The 18,343-nt window shown below is 33.8% G+C and overlaps 1 protein-coding gene across 3 annotated transcripts in view; it reads left to right on the top strand.

The window, feature by feature from the left end:
• The window catches only part of LOC117225262 (Suppressor of ER stress-induced death), a 61,588-nt gene extending 43,454 nt beyond the window's left edge, over positions 1 to 18,134 (top strand). For all 3 annotated transcript variants that reach the window (XM_033478660.2, XM_033478659.2, XM_033478658.2), the window contains exons 2-15: positions 480 to 852; positions 3,239 to 3,537; positions 5,054 to 5,212; positions 8,395 to 8,694; positions 9,040 to 9,223; positions 9,342 to 9,498; positions 10,341 to 10,422; positions 10,876 to 11,059; positions 11,133 to 11,340; positions 12,529 to 12,806; positions 13,096 to 13,295; positions 13,767 to 14,078; positions 15,260 to 15,341; positions 15,436 to 18,134. In XM_033478660.2, the coding sequence (XP_033334551.2) occupies positions 493 to 852; positions 3,239 to 3,537; positions 5,054 to 5,212; positions 8,395 to 8,694; positions 9,040 to 9,223; positions 9,342 to 9,498; positions 10,341 to 10,422; positions 10,876 to 11,059; positions 11,133 to 11,340; positions 12,529 to 12,806; positions 13,096 to 13,295; positions 13,767 to 14,078; positions 15,260 to 15,341; positions 15,436 to 15,585 (2,955 nt within the window). In that variant the 5' untranslated portion in view covers positions 480 to 492 and the 3' untranslated portion in view covers positions 15,586 to 18,134. The remainder of the gene's footprint in view (positions 1 to 479; positions 853 to 3,238; positions 3,538 to 5,053; positions 5,213 to 8,394; positions 8,695 to 9,039; positions 9,224 to 9,341; positions 9,499 to 10,340; positions 10,423 to 10,875; positions 11,060 to 11,132; positions 11,341 to 12,528; positions 12,807 to 13,095; positions 13,296 to 13,766; positions 14,079 to 15,259; positions 15,342 to 15,435) is intronic.
• The last annotated feature ends 209 nt before the right edge of the window (positions 18,135 to 18,343 follow it).

Here is an 18,343-nt window from a genome sequence, read left to right as displayed (position 1 = left end):
AATAGATACAATTACATGTACACTCACATATTTACATGGAAAGAAATGATGATGAATGATTATTTCTGTTTATTAACAAGTTAATCGCAATAATTCGTTAGAAGAAAATTATGCGAAATAAAAATTGTCTGCATCAGTTGCAAGAAATAGAAACTAAACAGAACGTTCCCCCTTTCTTCAATCATTCTAATAGATTAACAATAATTCATTGACATTTTAAAATTCTTTTCATATATTTGCTTTTTCAAATTGTAACTGAGGTAAAAAGACCTATTATGAAACGCCGTTGAATTGTGACCTTCCTTGAAGCAGTAGTAGGAACGTGCAAAGCGTTCCGTATTAGGTTGTTTCATCGTACTCAATTTTTCCATAAATACATAAAATCCGCAGTCTATTAATAGTAACAATAGAAACTTATCCAACTCTTGAGATCAAGGTAGCAGAGCAAATATGACGTGTATGTATTTGAATGATTCCAGGTCTTCACATGATATGACCCAGTCTCGCGAGGTTTTAGGAATGATGGATGATCATCACACGACTACGTTCGGGCGGAAACGAGGATGCACGGTGTCACCTTGCGGTGGTTTCCTTCTGGGCGCGGCATTCCTTACGGCCCTGGTAGTGACGGGACTGTTGGTCTATCATTTCGCCCCGTGCCTGGAGGAAAAGCTCGTTAAATCGTGCAATGATCTCAGGAATTCCGTATTCGAGCCGCGCGGCATGTTCCCCACGGACTTTTCAGTCAAGAAGAAACTTGACGTCAGATTGCCCAGATCGGTGCTACCAGATAGTTACGAGCTGAGGTTGATACCGTTTATATGGGAGGGAAACTTCACTTACCATGGCGAGGTACGCATGCACTTCCTCTTTTAAACGACTTTGTCTTGGATCGAGGAAATCACTGTTGCTTTTACTTCTCGCTGCGTCGAACATCATTTGAAATGGGCTAAAAATACTTATTATTAAACACCGCTCAATCGTGACTCTTTTTTGGAACAGTAGTACAAGCAATACAATAAAAAATATACGGAGCATACGGACGTAAAAATTTTACCTATACTTTTGAACATTGTTCCTTATAAATTCACTCACATAGTTAATGTTTATTGAAAGATGTTTATCCGAATACAGGTGTTCCTAGGTCAGAACATACTGTTCCATATACAGGGTGGATCACCATACTTTTCCACATAGATTTACTTAAAAGTATTAATCTTTTAATAAATGTTTAATTCTTTAATAACATTAAATTCTTCTGATATTTTTACCGTTTTATGTTACACTTATTGATTTCTACCCGTTTATAAAATGTGCAGTTTACTAATAAGCAATAAACAAATTAAATAATGCACTTTGCTACATACGAATGATCGTGCTTAAAAATGACATGAATTTAGTTTGTAAATATTACGAATTCGTCCATTTTAGAATGATATTAACACTTTACTTTAACTAATCATGTAATTTGTCCAGATTTCATATGATTATACTGTTACAGTTAACAGGAACGTTCTTGAAACAATAAAGATATTTTTTTTCGAAAGTGTTTGTCATCGTCAGACAAAAAATAAACAAATATAGAATTTATAACTTAAAAGTAAATTTTGAAAAACTAATTTATTGAATTCCTAATTATGTAAGTATTTAAAAACTATATATTTTATATACTTTACTACAATTGTTTTTACATCTTTTCTGCCGGAATCATGTTTCTTTCTGTAGCAAATTCAATCTAAAGGAAGAGAACGATTACTTTTCCTCTTTCAAGTCAATTATTCTCTCATAAAGTAACTTATTTACGTAAACGATATCGATATTACACATTCAAAGAGAATTGTTCCGGGTGGTTGTACTTCGTAATATGGATATGCAATCAACTGTAGTATAATCGAACAATGGGGGGCATTGTTTTTAGCGGTACACCGTTTTATTTCTTTCCTTCAACCAAGGAATGAGGAAATCGATCGTCGTGACAAATCGAAAAGCACTTTGTTTCATAAGATATAGACTATGCGGCGAATAATCAGGTCTCGGGATATTTTTCTTTTCTATTAGATTACTATTGTAAAGAAATATCGTTTTTTGGTATAACTCTTTCTATCGATACGGATTCCTCATACTTAAATGAATTGTTTGCCAGTATTTTATAAATATTTGTATAATTGAGCTCGAGTGACATCTCCATCACCTTAAATCAAAGTTGTACGGTATTAGAATTTTATATTATTAATTATAATTACAAAGTAATTAAGTTACATTATAATTTAAACACATTGTAATTCGTAATTCAGATCTCTATTCATTTAAATTACATTTTAATTTGTAATTGCAATTGGAGTACGATCACAAAATACTAAGTAATTAAATTACATTTCTTAGGAATTACAATATAGTCAAATTGAAATTACGAATTCAAGGATAATAAATTAATAAGTAATAATACAGAAGAAAATACGCAAAAGAGACAGTAAATGAGTGTACGAAGAAATGTATTTCACAAGTTATGAAATTATAAACAAGTATTGTGCAAAATTACTAATCTATCAATTAGAATATGTATAATAATTGAACTACGGATTTGTATGCATTTGTTGCATTTCTAAGTTCACAAAATACATGAAGACAATTTAAATTATCTAAGAATAATGACACTTTTACATTATCTTGACAATAGAGAACCACTGGATTGGTAAAATAGATCCTCTTATTATTCTGATTTTCTTCACATAATCTGCAAAAGTAAGAATTTTTAGAAACATCTGCGGTCTAATGACAATAACAATCGCGTATAATCGGAATTAATGGAGTATTGTTATCGTTATCAGGAAATATCCAATAGTCGATTTGAACACGTTGAATGCCACCCTAATTTTACATGGTCTGCCCACCTGGTCAACATGAATTTCATATTATTTGTAATTTATTATTATGCAATCATGAGTGACGCATTTATCTCACTGGTGGTCTTCACACAATTTCAGTAACGATGATAATAATGACAAATTTTAATGCATTGAAATTTACTCGAATTATGTTTCTAGTAATCTTGGCATCGTCGGTCACCGGTGACCCCCATGTCATTCGACGTGTTAATGTTGGGTACTTCTAATAATACTTGTAATCGTGCAAAGCTAAGTAATTGCATATTGCATGTCGTCAACGCATAGTCATCAGTGGTGTATGGCGTGGCGAGTGCTGTCTACCATAAATTGCAAGAATGTAATTACGGTTTTAGGTGAAGATTCTTGTGAACGTGACCGAGGACACGAAAAATGTGACCTTACACGCGGCCAGCATGGACATCGACGAAAGTTTCACGAATATCAGAGAATATTCAGCCACAAGCAATGCAACCAAAGCGATCGGAATAGTCGAGCAGAGGAACGACACTGAGCGGCAGTTTCACGTGATTAAAACCTCAGACACGTTGAAAGGGGGCAAGCAGTACTTTGTGCATCTCAAGTTTGTTGGTTATTTGAACGATTACTTGCAAGGCTTCTACAGGAGCTCCTACACTGTTGGCAATGAGATCAGGTAAATACCCACACCGATTAAATCGTACAAACCTATGATTGCATAACTTCTGATGTAGGTAACACAAACATTGAATTTAGTTTGACCGCGTTTTCGATGAGAAATGGAAAGATACAGAGTGAAGCTATTTTTTTTTTTTGATTTATGAAATTATATTTCCTACAACCTTTGATTATGTTTCGATAATAAGTTAGCAAATATTTGTATAGTTCAACTCATAAGCAAACAATGTGTTTGTTTGATTTTCACGTGTCTCGCCAATAGCTGTGCAGTATGAGTAAGAATAGAATTGGAACACCTGTGATAAGAATTGTTAATTGAGGTTTGATAAATATACAGCCGCATTTTATTCAGATATTTATAAAAAGGGTCCAGTTTCTCAAACCTACGGTGTGAGAAAGAGTGGTGGTCTCAAAGGTTTATACCCGACATTTCGGGTTCGGATCGGAACCCAAAAATTTATCATACTTGGATACCCGTCATCGAAGTCGGGTTAGTTATTGCTAATCGATTTTAGAGTTACCGACTCGATCTAAGTACTACTTGACTCGATTTCGATATTTGGTATCCGAAATGTTCGAGTACCTGAGTGTCACAAGCATTCGGGTCCCGACCCGACCGAAATTTTTCGGGTACCAATATAATTTAAAAAGATAATGTATCGATGAGCACCGATGGAAACATTGGCACTTCTCACGGGAACTGTTAAAATTATTTAAATGCATTAACATTTAGATACTTACCAAAATAAAAAATATAAAAAATTTATGAAAGAACATCGTTAGAACAAAAATACACGTTTAAAATGCTGTGGACATTTTTTGACCCTTCCTTAGGGTTAGTGCTGAGGGTTAATGTACAATTACAATTTCAAGTTGATTAGTCCAGTAGTTTCTTTTCGATCATGTCAATCATCTGCGAAAGCAGTTCGATGAAAACACAAAAGCTGTAACTAAATAATGTAAATTCTCCCCAATTGACGCCCAGACTGAGCACAAAAATGGTCAATTTGGGAAGAAGAGATCCGATTAATCGAGCCTTGCGGCTCAATTTTATAGTTGTTGGTAATTGAATCATTTCGATAATCTTGAAAACATATTATCTTAACGTAGAATTCTACTTTAAGATTTCATAGAGAAATTGCTAAAAAGCTAAACTGTAGGATTCTGCGAAAAGTCGATATTTTACACAAAAAGAAATGATGAAAGTCTCTCTTAAAAGTAAAGAAGATTCCATCTGCAGCAGTTCGTTTCGACGGAACTTCCACTTACGGCGGTGCAGGACGGCATTTCTTTCCGGTGCAGGAAATGTCTGTGAATTTGCACAGTTCAACATCATCTCCCTAAGCTCTGCGACCCTGTTGAATAGAAGAGTGTCTGTTTCATGATTCTTGTCTCTGATAGCTGCGGTAGCCAGGGGTATCGTCATGGGATGAGTTTGGACGGAGTCCATAGAAGTGTAAACAAGGCTTTCCCAATGGCTGTTTACCAAAGTTCCCCTCGGTTTTCTATTACAGATGGATCGCCACCACTCAATTTCAAGCGACGGATGCACGACGCGCTTTTCCTTGCTTCGACGAGCCTGCTTTGAAAGCTCGTTTCCAGATCAGCATTGCCAGACCGACGAACATGACGTCTATAGCGAATATGCCAAGAAAGGGAGAACCGATGCCAGTGTGAGTGTCTACAATCGTCCAATCAATTTTTATGCCACATCACCCTTTCAAACAGAGCTTTTTCTATTCATATTTTAATTTCTTTACCACTAGAAATCGCTAATACAATGTTAGGTATAGCTACATGTCGATAACGTATGTAAAGTTTGGTGAATGACAGCTAACGTCAACGTTAATTTTTGTGTAATTATTGTCACATAGATTTAGATATTTTATTCAGAAAAGTGTAATATAGTGTGTAATTTCCGAGGATAGTTCTGCAAGGTTGTGGAAATTTTAAAAAGTTATAAGAAAATAATTGTGATGACATCAATATCTATTTATTAAAAATTAGAAATCGATTTAATTGTCAGAAAATTTTCAGGAAAAATGTCTAAATTCCGTAACAGTTCATTTAGTGTTAAATGAACACGATACGCGAGCAATTGGCACGAATGAAACGTAGAATTAATTTCTAGGATCTACAAGAAGCGTATAATCAAGTTGTTTGTGTAAGACGAATCGTGCCGGCTAATTGTTCCATGACGCTTCTCGTTTGTTAGACCCAATAATCTACAAAATTCCATTAGTTGTTAGCAGACAAATGATACTTAAAGTTATCTTAACTTAAAATGTTACCCTAAATATATCTTAAAACTATCTTTCAATTATAAGAACGGCGGTTTGATCAACCAAATCAAATTCTAAGAAATCTGGCGATTACAATTTGATTATCAAGCACAGCGTTTAGAACACAAAGTATTTTACTATTTATTGGTAACAATCTGGTACACCATGGTGGAGTCATGAAAATTTTGTGTATGCATCTGCTTTTGTAGAAAAGAATATTTCAAGTTATTGACGTCTTGAATTATCGTCGCTGTAATATCGAAGAAAAAAAATTGTCTTCTGCAGCACGTAGTTTTCACATCTACGTAATAATTGATAGTGCAGATTTATCGATGGGTGCAATGTAGATATTACATATCATTGTTACTTTTTGTTTAAGACAATTTCTTATAGTCATTAGACTGTGAACTTTTTAGCCAAATAAAAATTTTCGAAGTTATTTCTAAAAAATTAAAATTAGATAAACATATCTTTTGTTAGTTAATAGTTTCAACGAGTCGTAAATCACAGTTGTATAAGAAATTTCAAGAAATGAAGATATGTACATAAAATATGTTGAATTCTTATGAAAAATGAAACTATTGTGATACTATATTTGATTTTATTCAAATTTGTATATATATTTGTTGATTTATATATCTCTCTTCTTCATCATTTGTAATAAAAATAAGACGACAATAAATAGATTTTTTAAATTTGAGAGTGTCAATTGAAATTAGTAAAAAGCAAATGAAATTTCTATTCGATGGAAACAATTTTTATATTGCAAAAGAATCCGCAGGCTAGTTAATTATACCTACCAAGCCAAAAAATTCTTTATGTTTAAGATTTGTTTCTACTTTGTAGTAGATCTTCATTATATGGTCGAAAATCTCGCATGCATTAAACCGTGAAAAACAATCTCACTTCCATACCGCGAACGTGAATCGCTAAACGTAATGCAAGTTGAATGTTTCTATGCTTACTACCTAAGCGCAAGGTCCCATCAATATTGGTGTGTCACACTTGGGTAATGTTCCTTGCAAATGTGTCATTGCAGATACAATGACTCACAAAGTTCACGCAAGGCTACTGTTTACCCATTTCGAGTACATTGCACATAGAAGAGAATGACATTCTAATTGTATCATAGTAGTAATAATTTCTATCGTTAAATTAATAGCGAGCTCGCTAAAATTTCGAAAAATTAAGATAATATCTTTTTTGTGAAACAGGAATTTAGAAGTCTCAAATTACAATCACTCTTTTAACCTTCTTATGCATCATACTAACAAGATTTAAATATGCAGATTACATCTACAGATATGTATCATCAGATCTACTACAAATACGTAGATTTAGTATCATAAGTGGATAGACTTGACTATGTTAATTGTTTTAGATAATAGGAAAAAATATTAGAAATTACCTTGAAAGAAATATTGTTTCGAAGATGATATTTCCCGAAATCTTGAGGCCATCAGCATAATTTAAAATGAAATTGCATATTATTATCATACATTTTTCACACATGACAATCATGATTTTGTGACGTTTGCGTCACGCTTAGATTTATTGTCACGTTGGAATGCGACGTTTTCATCTTCTTTCTTTCGCGTCTCTAATCTACTTTGCGCTGTCATCCCATCAACGACTGTAAAATATTACAATGTAAAAATGTGAAACGAGAATACTGGAAGATGAAAGTTGCAACAAATCTGAACACTGAGATTTCTCAATATCTGTAAAGAAAGTAGAACGGGTCACCAAGGTGAAAGTAACTTCATAACATTGCAAATGTATGAAGGATTCTATGGGATACTACATTTATATTTTAAATTTAAAAAAGCTGTTGACTTGAATAAATATTAAAGAATAAATTTAAGTATATAATCAAGACAATTGGTTATTAATTTGAATGTTTTCGTTCAATGAGTAATTACTGCGGGTTTCTTTGAATTCAATCAATTGTTACGATCCACAGCTAAGCGATTGCGGAGCTGGAAATGGTTATCGTTGAATTTTTGTTAAGGTCTGAATTTTAGAAGTAGAGGCTCTGTCCTGAGGCGTGCTCAACGACCAGTGCGTGACATATAACACACCCTGTGCTAGTAATAGATATTGAAAATTTTGATAGAAAATATACTAAGTGACAGCCTCTTTACAACGATGTAACGCAATGACCTCTGGAATTGCATAAAATCAAAACAATTTTCAAAGTAATTTAGTTAATAAATTGAAAAATTAAAAATGTTGATACTGTCCCTTTAAATATTAAAAATAAAATATTACTCAAAATACTTTATAAAAATTCTCATTCTCAGGAGCCATTATGAAGATCAAAAATTGAAATCAAAGAAAGTTTCCTTCGTCAACTTATACGTTTCCTTGCATGTTAAAAATCTGCATATGCTATAAATGCATGGAAATTCGTAGTATATTAATTGCTACATTCGTGTAGAGTCTTCGGGCTCAATATATTAACGAAAAATATATTTTTCAGCCGATGTATTAATATTTTACTAAACACGATTTAATTTGTTTATGCGTGATTGGATCGGTAAATGTCAATGCATAATATGTTTTGTTCTTAGGCCAGGATTACCATCCTATGTGTGGGACCATTACGACCGTTCGGTACCAATGTCCACCTACCTGGTAGCCTTCATAGTTTCCGATTTCAAAATGTTGAAATCGGAGTCTGGAAATTTTCGAGTCTGGGCACGCAATGAGGCCATCGATCAAGCTCACTACAGTTTGAAGATAGGCCCGAAGATTCTTGAGTATTTCGAGAATTACTTCAAAATTAAATTCCCCCTGCCGAAGATTGATAACGTAGCTCTTCCTGACTTCGCGGCTGGTGCCATGGAGAACTGGGGTCTGATCACTTACAGGTGACTCGAAATTTTCTTTGAATTAAACGCTCCACAATTCCAGATTCTCTACACAAAGTGTTTATAAAAAGCATTCAATATTTATATGGTATATAGGGTATGCTGTACCAAGTAAGCAAGCCTTAGTAAACAATTCAAGAGGCAAATCGTTTCTGAGATATCAACATTTCTGTTTGCTAGCATCATAATTGACAATTAATAACTTGCAACATAAAACAGCATTTTATTATAATTTATTTTATTATAATATTGTGGTGTTTTTAATTTCATATTAGTCAGTTGTACTTTCTGTTTTACAGCAATTATGTAAGGATATGTAGGGACGTAAGTCTTGATATTTTTTAGGGAAACAGCACTGTTATACCAAGAAGGAGTTTCGACCAGTAACAACAAACACCGAGTGGCCAGCGTAGTTGCTCACGAACTTGCTCATCAATGGTTCGGAAACTTGGTAACTCCAAGTTGGTGGACAGACCTTTGGTTGAACGAAGGGTTCGCCAGTTACGTCGAGTACGTCGGCATGGATGCAGTAAGTTGGCAAACTTCGACCATAAAACTTGACAAGCTCGTGCCGCAGTTGCTTCGACCATAATACCTCGCCGTCCCACAATTCCCATGCTAATCCATAATTCTTTCCATTGGTTTAGGTGGAACCGGCTTGGAAAGTTTTGGAGCAGTTTGTAGTCCACGATCTTCAAATCGTTTTTGGACTGGACGTTTTGGAATCGTCGCATCCTATATCCATTAAAGTTGGACATCCCGATGAGATTAGTGAGATCTTCGACAGGATATCATATGAAAAAGGTATTGAATAACTATGTACAGTTGACCGTTGAGTTAAAGGCTTGTTTAAACCAGGGATTTCTACTGAAACGTAAAATACTGGTATTTTTCGGTTGTACTTTTGAAACTCTCATAGAAACCGACTTCATTTTTTCGGTCTCCCTATCATATTGTAATTTTCAAAGTATTTTTAAGCATAGATTTAGAACCAGTATTACCTTATTATGGATATAATGTTAGGAAATAACGAGACTGATATGCAGTATCACTATGGCACTAAAGTCGGAGTAATTACCAACATGTGTAATATGATATATAGAGTGTTCATTTTAACGGTCGCCACGAGGCATCTAGGCCAATCTGACACAAAATTTTTTGAACAAAAGTTATTTGGTACTTTGATGAGAATAAAGTGCAATAATACAAATTTTTTAAAATTTTATCGTTCGATAAAAAACTAGGATCACCTTGTGGTCAGCGCGAAAATGTCATTAATTATGAGTTACGTTTAAGTTTTATTAATGCCTAGGAAGGTAATATTTATAATATTTACCCAGGTAATATTTAAAATAGTCGTACCTCTGTGGTCACTAGGTCTCAACAATGACAATCTACAGATTATGTCCATTCTTGCAACTGCTATTACGTTATATTTTATTATACTAAAATATATTGATAATATTATATTAGAGTATAACACTATATCAATATTTGTATACTTAAAATGAATGAGGTTTGCTTCAAATCTATCATCATTTTAATATTTGCCATACCACGAAAAGAAAAATCGAAAAATAGTGGTATTTTTGCTTCAAATAATAAATGACACGAATGAATCGTAACATCAATCTTTATCGATGCAGGTGCTTCCATAATCAGAATGATGGATCATTTCCTTACTACCCAAGTCTTCAAACAAGGATTAACGAACTACTTAAATGGAAAGTAAGTGGATGTACATATTTGTACAACGCTATTAATTATCAATACATTAAATTATTTTGATATTTTTTGAAGTTCAGCAAACAATGGACAACATTCTCTTCTTCAATCGTATTTCTTGATCTCCTTTAAAATGGAGTAGAGTAGATTCTCGATTATCCGGTTCTCTAATATCAAAATTGTCTATTATGTAAATACCTATTAGATGTGTTCAGCTCAATGCAAATGTTTTATCGTACAAATTAATAAAGTAATACGAAATGTAATACGATACAAAAAAGCACAGGTCTAAACAAACCTAGTCTCGATGACAAGTTCTAATTAAGTCTTAATTGAATTTGCATCCAGTTTGACACAATACAAACTATCCTGTGTTTGATTAAACTTGGAGTATACTATGACTTAGTCATTTTTGTAAATAGCACATGCTAATTATGATTTTTATCATTGCATCAGAGCTTATCAAAGCGCGGAACAGGATGATCTGTGGGACGCTTTAACGAAGCAAGCACACAAGGACAAAGTTCTAACTACAAGCGTAACAATAAAGCAAATTATGGACACCTGGACTCTTCAGACTGGATTCCCGGTGGTCACAATAATTCGAAATTACAAGAATGGTTCAGCAATGCTAACGCAGGTTCGTTAAAAATAGTATATGCCCGACCATTCACTCATTACAAATTTTTGAAACCTACTTCTTGTATTTTAAGGAACGTTTCCGGCTTGACAATGGTACTATAAAAACCACATCCGAGACTGAGCCGATGTGGTGGATACCAATCACCTATACAACTGAGAAATTATTAGATTTCAACAAGACCCAGCCATCCGAATGGATAAAAGCCGAGAAATCGATTATTATGCCGAAATTGAATGCTGGTCCGAATGAATGGACAATCTTCAATGTTCAGGAAACCGGTAAGCTAGAAGTTATCGAGAATCCAAGCAACATATACCACTGTAGGTCACCTAATTCTATAATTACAAGTACTTTGAATTTGTGACCTAATTCAATTGAAATATGAAGTCATAACTAAAGGCCTCTGAGATTAATGACGGACTATAAGACATGCTTTGATGAAGATTGTGTTCTATTGAATATGAATGTTCTTTGTTTCTTCTAAATCTAAAACTAAATGAAGACATGCAGGAAACAAAAATTGTCTCGTTCTCTCTGCGAAATTATTCAGGACAAAAGAAGTGCTTATCAACACAGCTGTGAAAGAAATCGTAGAGTATACAGGGCTGAACTGAATCTGCAATGTTCTGACATTCAATCATTTTGTAAATAATATGCATAGAATGTTTAAGTATAGGAAAATGTCAGCTTTTTATTCGTTTGCAAGTTATTAATAATTAAGGATATCCGAGAGGTATGGCAACCCGCTGACAGCGCCGGCGCGTACGTATCAGGTCAATAGGAGTCCATAGCAGTGACGTACCATGCAAAACTCGCTTATCTTGGAACTATGATCTGGGACCTCATGAAACCGTTTTCTTTTTTAATATATACGGTCATATATATATCGCCGCATTTTAATATTCCATTGTTGGGGCTCATTGCATATAATTAACGAAATTTACAGTGATTTACATTAATGAAAGCATCCTGATTTAGTAGATAGTAGATAATAGTACAAAAAGTAGAAACTATTATTTCTAAAATTTCAACTCGTGCTCCTCGTTTTATCTAAATTCTATTGCAAACATGATTACTATTTATTGTTTTTCATAAATTAATTTAACTACATGTTACATTTTTTTGAAGACAGTATGATGAAATTTTGTTTTGTTTCGGTTGAAGTAGCTAACACAAGATTAAGTTGTTATGTTATAAGTGTCATATTATACATTAGTGTAGATTCTGTAAAATAAACAGCAAAATAAAATTCATATTATCTCGAAGTAAAAATATTATTTATACTAAACTGATAAATAACTGATATTTGTAATTAATTGATTCGGGATTAATATTACTGTCGGCGCTCACATCGTACACACAAATATTTCCAAGGAAATGTAGTTATAACTGTCATTACATTTAGTACGTAACGCAAACACCATTAATTCTATTTCACTTTCACACACACACATTGAATCTTCCAGGATACTACAGAGTGAACTACGATAGGACGAATTGGCAGATGATTATTAATCAATTAAACAAGGAATCATTCAGAGATATATCAACGATCAATCGAGCACAGCTGATCGATGATGCCTTAAACTTAGCTAGAGCCGGAAGATTAGATTATGCTACCGCCTTGGATGTCACATCATACTTGGCACACGAGACTGAATATTTACCCTGGAAGTCTGCTTTCACTGCCATGCATTACTTAAATGACATGCTGGTCAAGATGCCTGGTTACGATAAGTTCCGAGTAAATAAATATATATACTTTTGTAATGATATATAATTTGGAATCTTTGCCATATTTGGCATCTTTGATGCTAAAATGTTAGAAGCCAGAGCGTAGCCCCCTCCTTCTGTCGCGCCTCGCGGTCAATAACTTGTAAACAAAAAGCTGTGAATTGCATTTTCGTCAAGGAAAAAGTTACTTCGATTGACCTCAGGAATCCTTCATTTCCCGGAATTACCATAATTTTGGGACACCCTGTATTATACAGCGATGCAGACAAGTAAAATGCTACTGAAAAATTGGTTTTCAGGTGTACATTTTGAAATTGATCGACAACGTGTACAAACAAGTCGGTTTCAAGGATAACCCTGATGATCCACAATTAACAGTGTTAACTCGTATCAATGTACTAACATGGGCATGTAATTTTGGTCACGAGGACTGCGTTCAAAATGCCAGAAGTCAGTTTTATAATTGGCGCAATATGCCCAATCCAAATAGAAATAATCCGTAAGTATTAACCGTGCTCATTACTTTTATTCTATTCTCGAGACTTTCGACTTCTAGCTTTGAGTAGATATTTTTTTATTAGATATTATTTTATTTTTGGGCGCCGATTTATTCCTTAAGGTCGTTTTTAATTTTTTGTTAGTATACCGTTAAAGCACTGTATGGTGTTGTGTCTTTCGAATGACCTTCCAGCGAACGTATTATGACAGAACGTGGTAATTATGTATTATTTATTATCACGATATTAAACAGTGTACAATCTTCTTTACGAAACACGTTACAAAAAATGCTTAAATGCTGCAGTTATTATTTTTAGCTCTCGTTTGTAATTTCTTCGGCACATTTCTTTACATTATTTGCATAAGCATTAGAAGAAGGGTTGGCGAGCAAGATTCGTTCGTGTAGAAAGTTTGCGACGTGATAGAATCATTGTATAATTAAGTCAAAGTAATTGATGTAATTCATTCACAGAATTGCACCCAACTTAAAGTCTGTGGTTTACTGTACTGCCATTCGGGTTGGCGGGCAAACTGAGTGGAACTTTGCTTGGCAAATGTACCAGCAGACGAACGTAGGTTCTGAGAAAGATCTGCTACTGAATGCACTTGGTTGCGCTCACGAAACATGGCTTCTCAGTCGATATTTGGAATGGACGGTTACTGAGAACTCGGGTATCAGGAAACAGGATGCTAGGCGAGTACTGGGCTCGGTTTCCAATCACCCTATTGGACAGTCTTTGGCGTTCAATTTCTTCAGGAACAAGTGGACCCGTCTCAAAGAATAGTAAATTTCTTAAAGAACGTGATAAGTATACATTATTAGATATTTCAGTAATTTCTCCCAATAATGTTTTTATAGAAACTCGGGGCAGTTGACAAAAAAAGGCAGCGGCCAGCATGCCGGCGTATATTAATATGAATACATAGTAATGCTAGAATAAAAACGATGACTTAACTTTTTTATTTCTAATTTTTTGCCACGATTCGAAGGCAATTCGGATCCCACGATTCGACGGTCACGTGCCTAGTACTTACCACGTACCTTGTAGCTCCGCGGTTTTTCTTACCTGACTCACACCTAACACACCATTTTGTGTTGTCTTCCAGGAATCGCGTTGCATGCTAGATTACACGCTTGATCGACTTCGTCGATCCTTAGCATCGACGTAGCAATAAATTACATAGACGTAGGACTAGTACAGGGAAATTCACAGCAACCCGAAATTTGGCATTTCCGGGAGGAATTACTGTATGCGTTTTAGAGACAATGGTAATTTTTGTACATTGAACTCGACTGAAGTACAGTAAACCCTCCTGCTAATGCGATACAGTTTCTTGACAAATATTTGAAAGGTATCTTTTATCTACAATGATCCACATCTAGGGAGTGAAAACAGCCCTCGAAATCGAGGGTGAAAACCACATTTACCATATTTCTTTAGGTATCTCGTGAACTAGAGGGTGTGGAACAATGAATATTTTTATATGTGCGTTTTTGATAGTCAAATATAGTCACGTTAAAAATTCCCAAAAAGTGATTTGCTCAAACAATATTTAAAAATTAAAATTTGTTTTCAAACTTTTCCTTTCGAAAATTTAAGCGATACCGTGCTGTAAGTATTAGGTTGTACTGTGTATTCGTTCCATTTTCTGCACGTTTTCTTCGAAAAAAGCCAATAGAAGGATGAATAAAAAATATCAATCAAAATGTGCAATATATAAACAAAATATTTAAAACTCGGGATGAATACATATTTCAGCCTAATAAATTTTAAAATTTGGAAATGATGCGATTCTGGTATATATTATAAGTATCATTCAACTCAATGTTTCCGATTATGAATTCCTTTAAATTTTAATTCAATATTAACGACTCATTTAAACTATTTAAGAACAGCAAATTTCAAGCCAATTTTTGAATTCATAGTTTTACATTATTACATATATCATTCTTACTTTTTATAGCTTCGGATTATCCCCGATCACTATCAACAATATCGTGAAGTCAGCTACCAAGGGTATAAACTCCCAATACGAACTCAAAGATGTAAGTATGAAAACAAATCTTTTCTATTTCATAAATTCTTAGCAAATATTAATCATTTTAGAATTCGATTCATGCAAACTTTTTTCATATTTAGCTATTGCAGTTTACAAATGAACACAAGGAAGATTTCAGCACCACTACAAGAACAATTCAGCAAGTGATTGAGCAGTCTGAATTGAATATCAGATGGTTGAAAAATAACCATGATACAATCAACGACTGGTTAAAACGAAACACTGCGTAATGATGATAAGGGAATGAAAACGAATGGGTAGAGACAAATCAACTAGGTCTAGAATGATTCAAGAAATGGCTGGTTCTAGAATGAGATTTTTGACCATATTGGATTTGTTCAGTCGTTGGAGCGTTTTTAGAAATATTATCGAGTCAGCCGTACATTCGTGTGCATTCTTATCGTATAGGAAACGCAGAACCTATAGTTCCCTCGGGACCTTATATCTATATATACATCTTTGAAAAGAAGTATTTATCTATATCGTAATTTGGACGCCATTTTTTGGCGTCCCTAAATTCTCGAAAATTGCATATTTGAGCCGTTTAAAGTAGAAATGGTGTAAATCAGAAAAGTTAATTTGTGAATGACGAAGAATAAATTAAAGATTTTGAAAAATGCAATAACATAAAATATTGTCACAACTCTTTTATATAAGTCACTTGCAGGCACCAACTTAAGATGAGAAAAAAAACCATACGAAATATTAAATTAAATATGATTTCATATTGTTAAATCAACCTAGCAAAAAATTGACTTACATCGCTTTTGCTTCAAATGGCTGATTTATTGTCAGTCATAGTTTCGACAATTATTCCAGTTTTGAGAAGTGTCAATTTCTGAATGCCGAGTATTCAACTGTCTTGAATTAACGATATAGGAACATACGAACGAACTTATGGACTGACTTAGAACACAAGCTTCCCGCCAGAGGCGAGGCGTCTTGAAACTTTACAAAAATTAATAAGTGTTTTTGTATGTTCTTGTAAATACGCGCCGAATAATCATATACCCAGCGTGTCGCATGATAATAGGTTGAGTCTAATGAAATGGAAATTTAAGTAAAACAATAGAACGAACCGAGCACTTGCAAACATGTGCCAAATTTATCATACTTCCAAGCACAATATTTAGAACTGTAACGAATGAATACAATATACATTCGTACGGTCTTGTCCTAGGATTTTCAACTGGACAGTTTCAATTAATTGGAATCCGCTTATTACGGGATACCTCATATTATACATGTAATGGAATATTTAGATGTACAGTGAATAGGAAGGATGGATCGATCTACACTAGTACATGTTGAAACGCACCGATATGATTTGGGAAAGATATTGTAACGAATCTCTCGATCGATCTCGAATTGTGTCGTTTCATAAGCAAATTCTAACTCGTGCAGTGCGGCTCATTAACTATTAACACTCTGTTAAGTCTGCAAGTACAGTGACTCATCTGTTCACTTATATTATACAAAATTCAACAAATGTTTCGTATTTCCTTGTCTGTATTACACTTACATTCCACACTTTTGTATTACTTATCTTAATTAGTTGTAAATAGTTTGGTAAGCGAATTATGTACGTGCGTGTAAATGAATTATTCGGGTTTAGCAGGGCAGTCCAAGGTTAGAACTGTTTGCATGGTTTAAAATCCAATCCATGTGTCATTGTTAATACACAATTCGATAGTAAAAGACAGAGAAACGCCTATTAATGGCGTTACTTTTTTGGTTAGTGTTTTCGTCTTTCTGGTAATGGAAACGGAATAGAGAAATTCGATTTATTCGATACTTATTGAAAACTGTGTTGCTGTATGTACGATGATAAATCTAAACAAAAAGAATTTGTTCGAAGAAATGTTGCATTTCCTAAAAGACCATAATGCTTACGTGATATTAGGAATATCCAAAGAAGCAACATCAATTTAACGTAAACCTAACTCAGGGATGTTCTATGCACGTTACTAGATACGAAGATGAAGATCTTCGCAAATTTAAATAATTGAAATTAATTGATTCGGAAACGCGAGTGTCCAGCTTAGGAATACTTAATGCGGGCACTTTGAATCTCATTGAGTCTTTAAGTTCGTGAGTCGTCTGTAATTCATTAAATGTTATGATCATGTTGATCAATGATGTTCAGTGTCTCTATTATTCAGTAGTCATTTAGAAAATATACTTATGCATAAAATACCACGATTATTTGATGTAATTGTTAATTATCTATAAATTAACGTTTATTTAGTCTTCTATTACGTGCACAGTTATACAGTAACAGATAGGACTGAAGAGAATCTATATTCTATAATAAGTGTGTTAATATTATACTAGAGTTAATGAAATCTTCGTATCTTTTAAATGCTTCCGTTTACAAAGAAGGTTGCGTTATCATAAATTTATCTTTGGACATTTCATCGAACATTTGTTCTTTAATTGTTATAATAGTTAAACTGATCGACTGCTATACGATACCGGTTTATTCTACGTTTATAATTTAAGCGAATAGGATTATCAGTAATCAATGAAATTTTGTGTCGTCGAATCCTGTGTGTTCGTCTAGTGTTATTTATCAACTTCAAATTATGGTTGTACCGATATCTTCCATGATAAGTTCGAAATCTTTCCTAAATTATTTATAACTAAATCTAGTTGAGGATTGTTCGATTGTTCGCAATTAATCTATTAAACATCGTTTAATGAATGTATATGCGCAATTCAATAATTTTTGTATAATATTTCATGTTAAAAAAATATGCCAAATAATTTTAACAAACAAGTATGGTGTTACTTTTTACGATCATTTGATCACCCTATCCCTTGAGTCCACATTTACAATGTTATTCTGTAAACAATCGCGGAGATGAAAGTATAAGAGTTAGGTAACAAGTAATTTATTATAAAAAGTTTATATAAAAGTGATAATTGAAATTAAACTGTCCTAAACTGAAGGAGGTGGATACGTAAATTAATCAGACACTGAATTTA

Source organism: Megalopta genalis, chromosome 2 (genome assembly GCF_051020955.1).
Source record: "Megalopta genalis isolate 19385.01 chromosome 2, iyMegGena1_principal, whole genome shotgun sequence".
NCBI lineage: Eukaryota > Metazoa > Arthropoda > Insecta > Hymenoptera > Halictidae > Megalopta > Megalopta genalis.
Note: the sequence above shows the minus strand (reverse complement) of the source record. Positions and strands in the feature narration are given on the sequence as shown.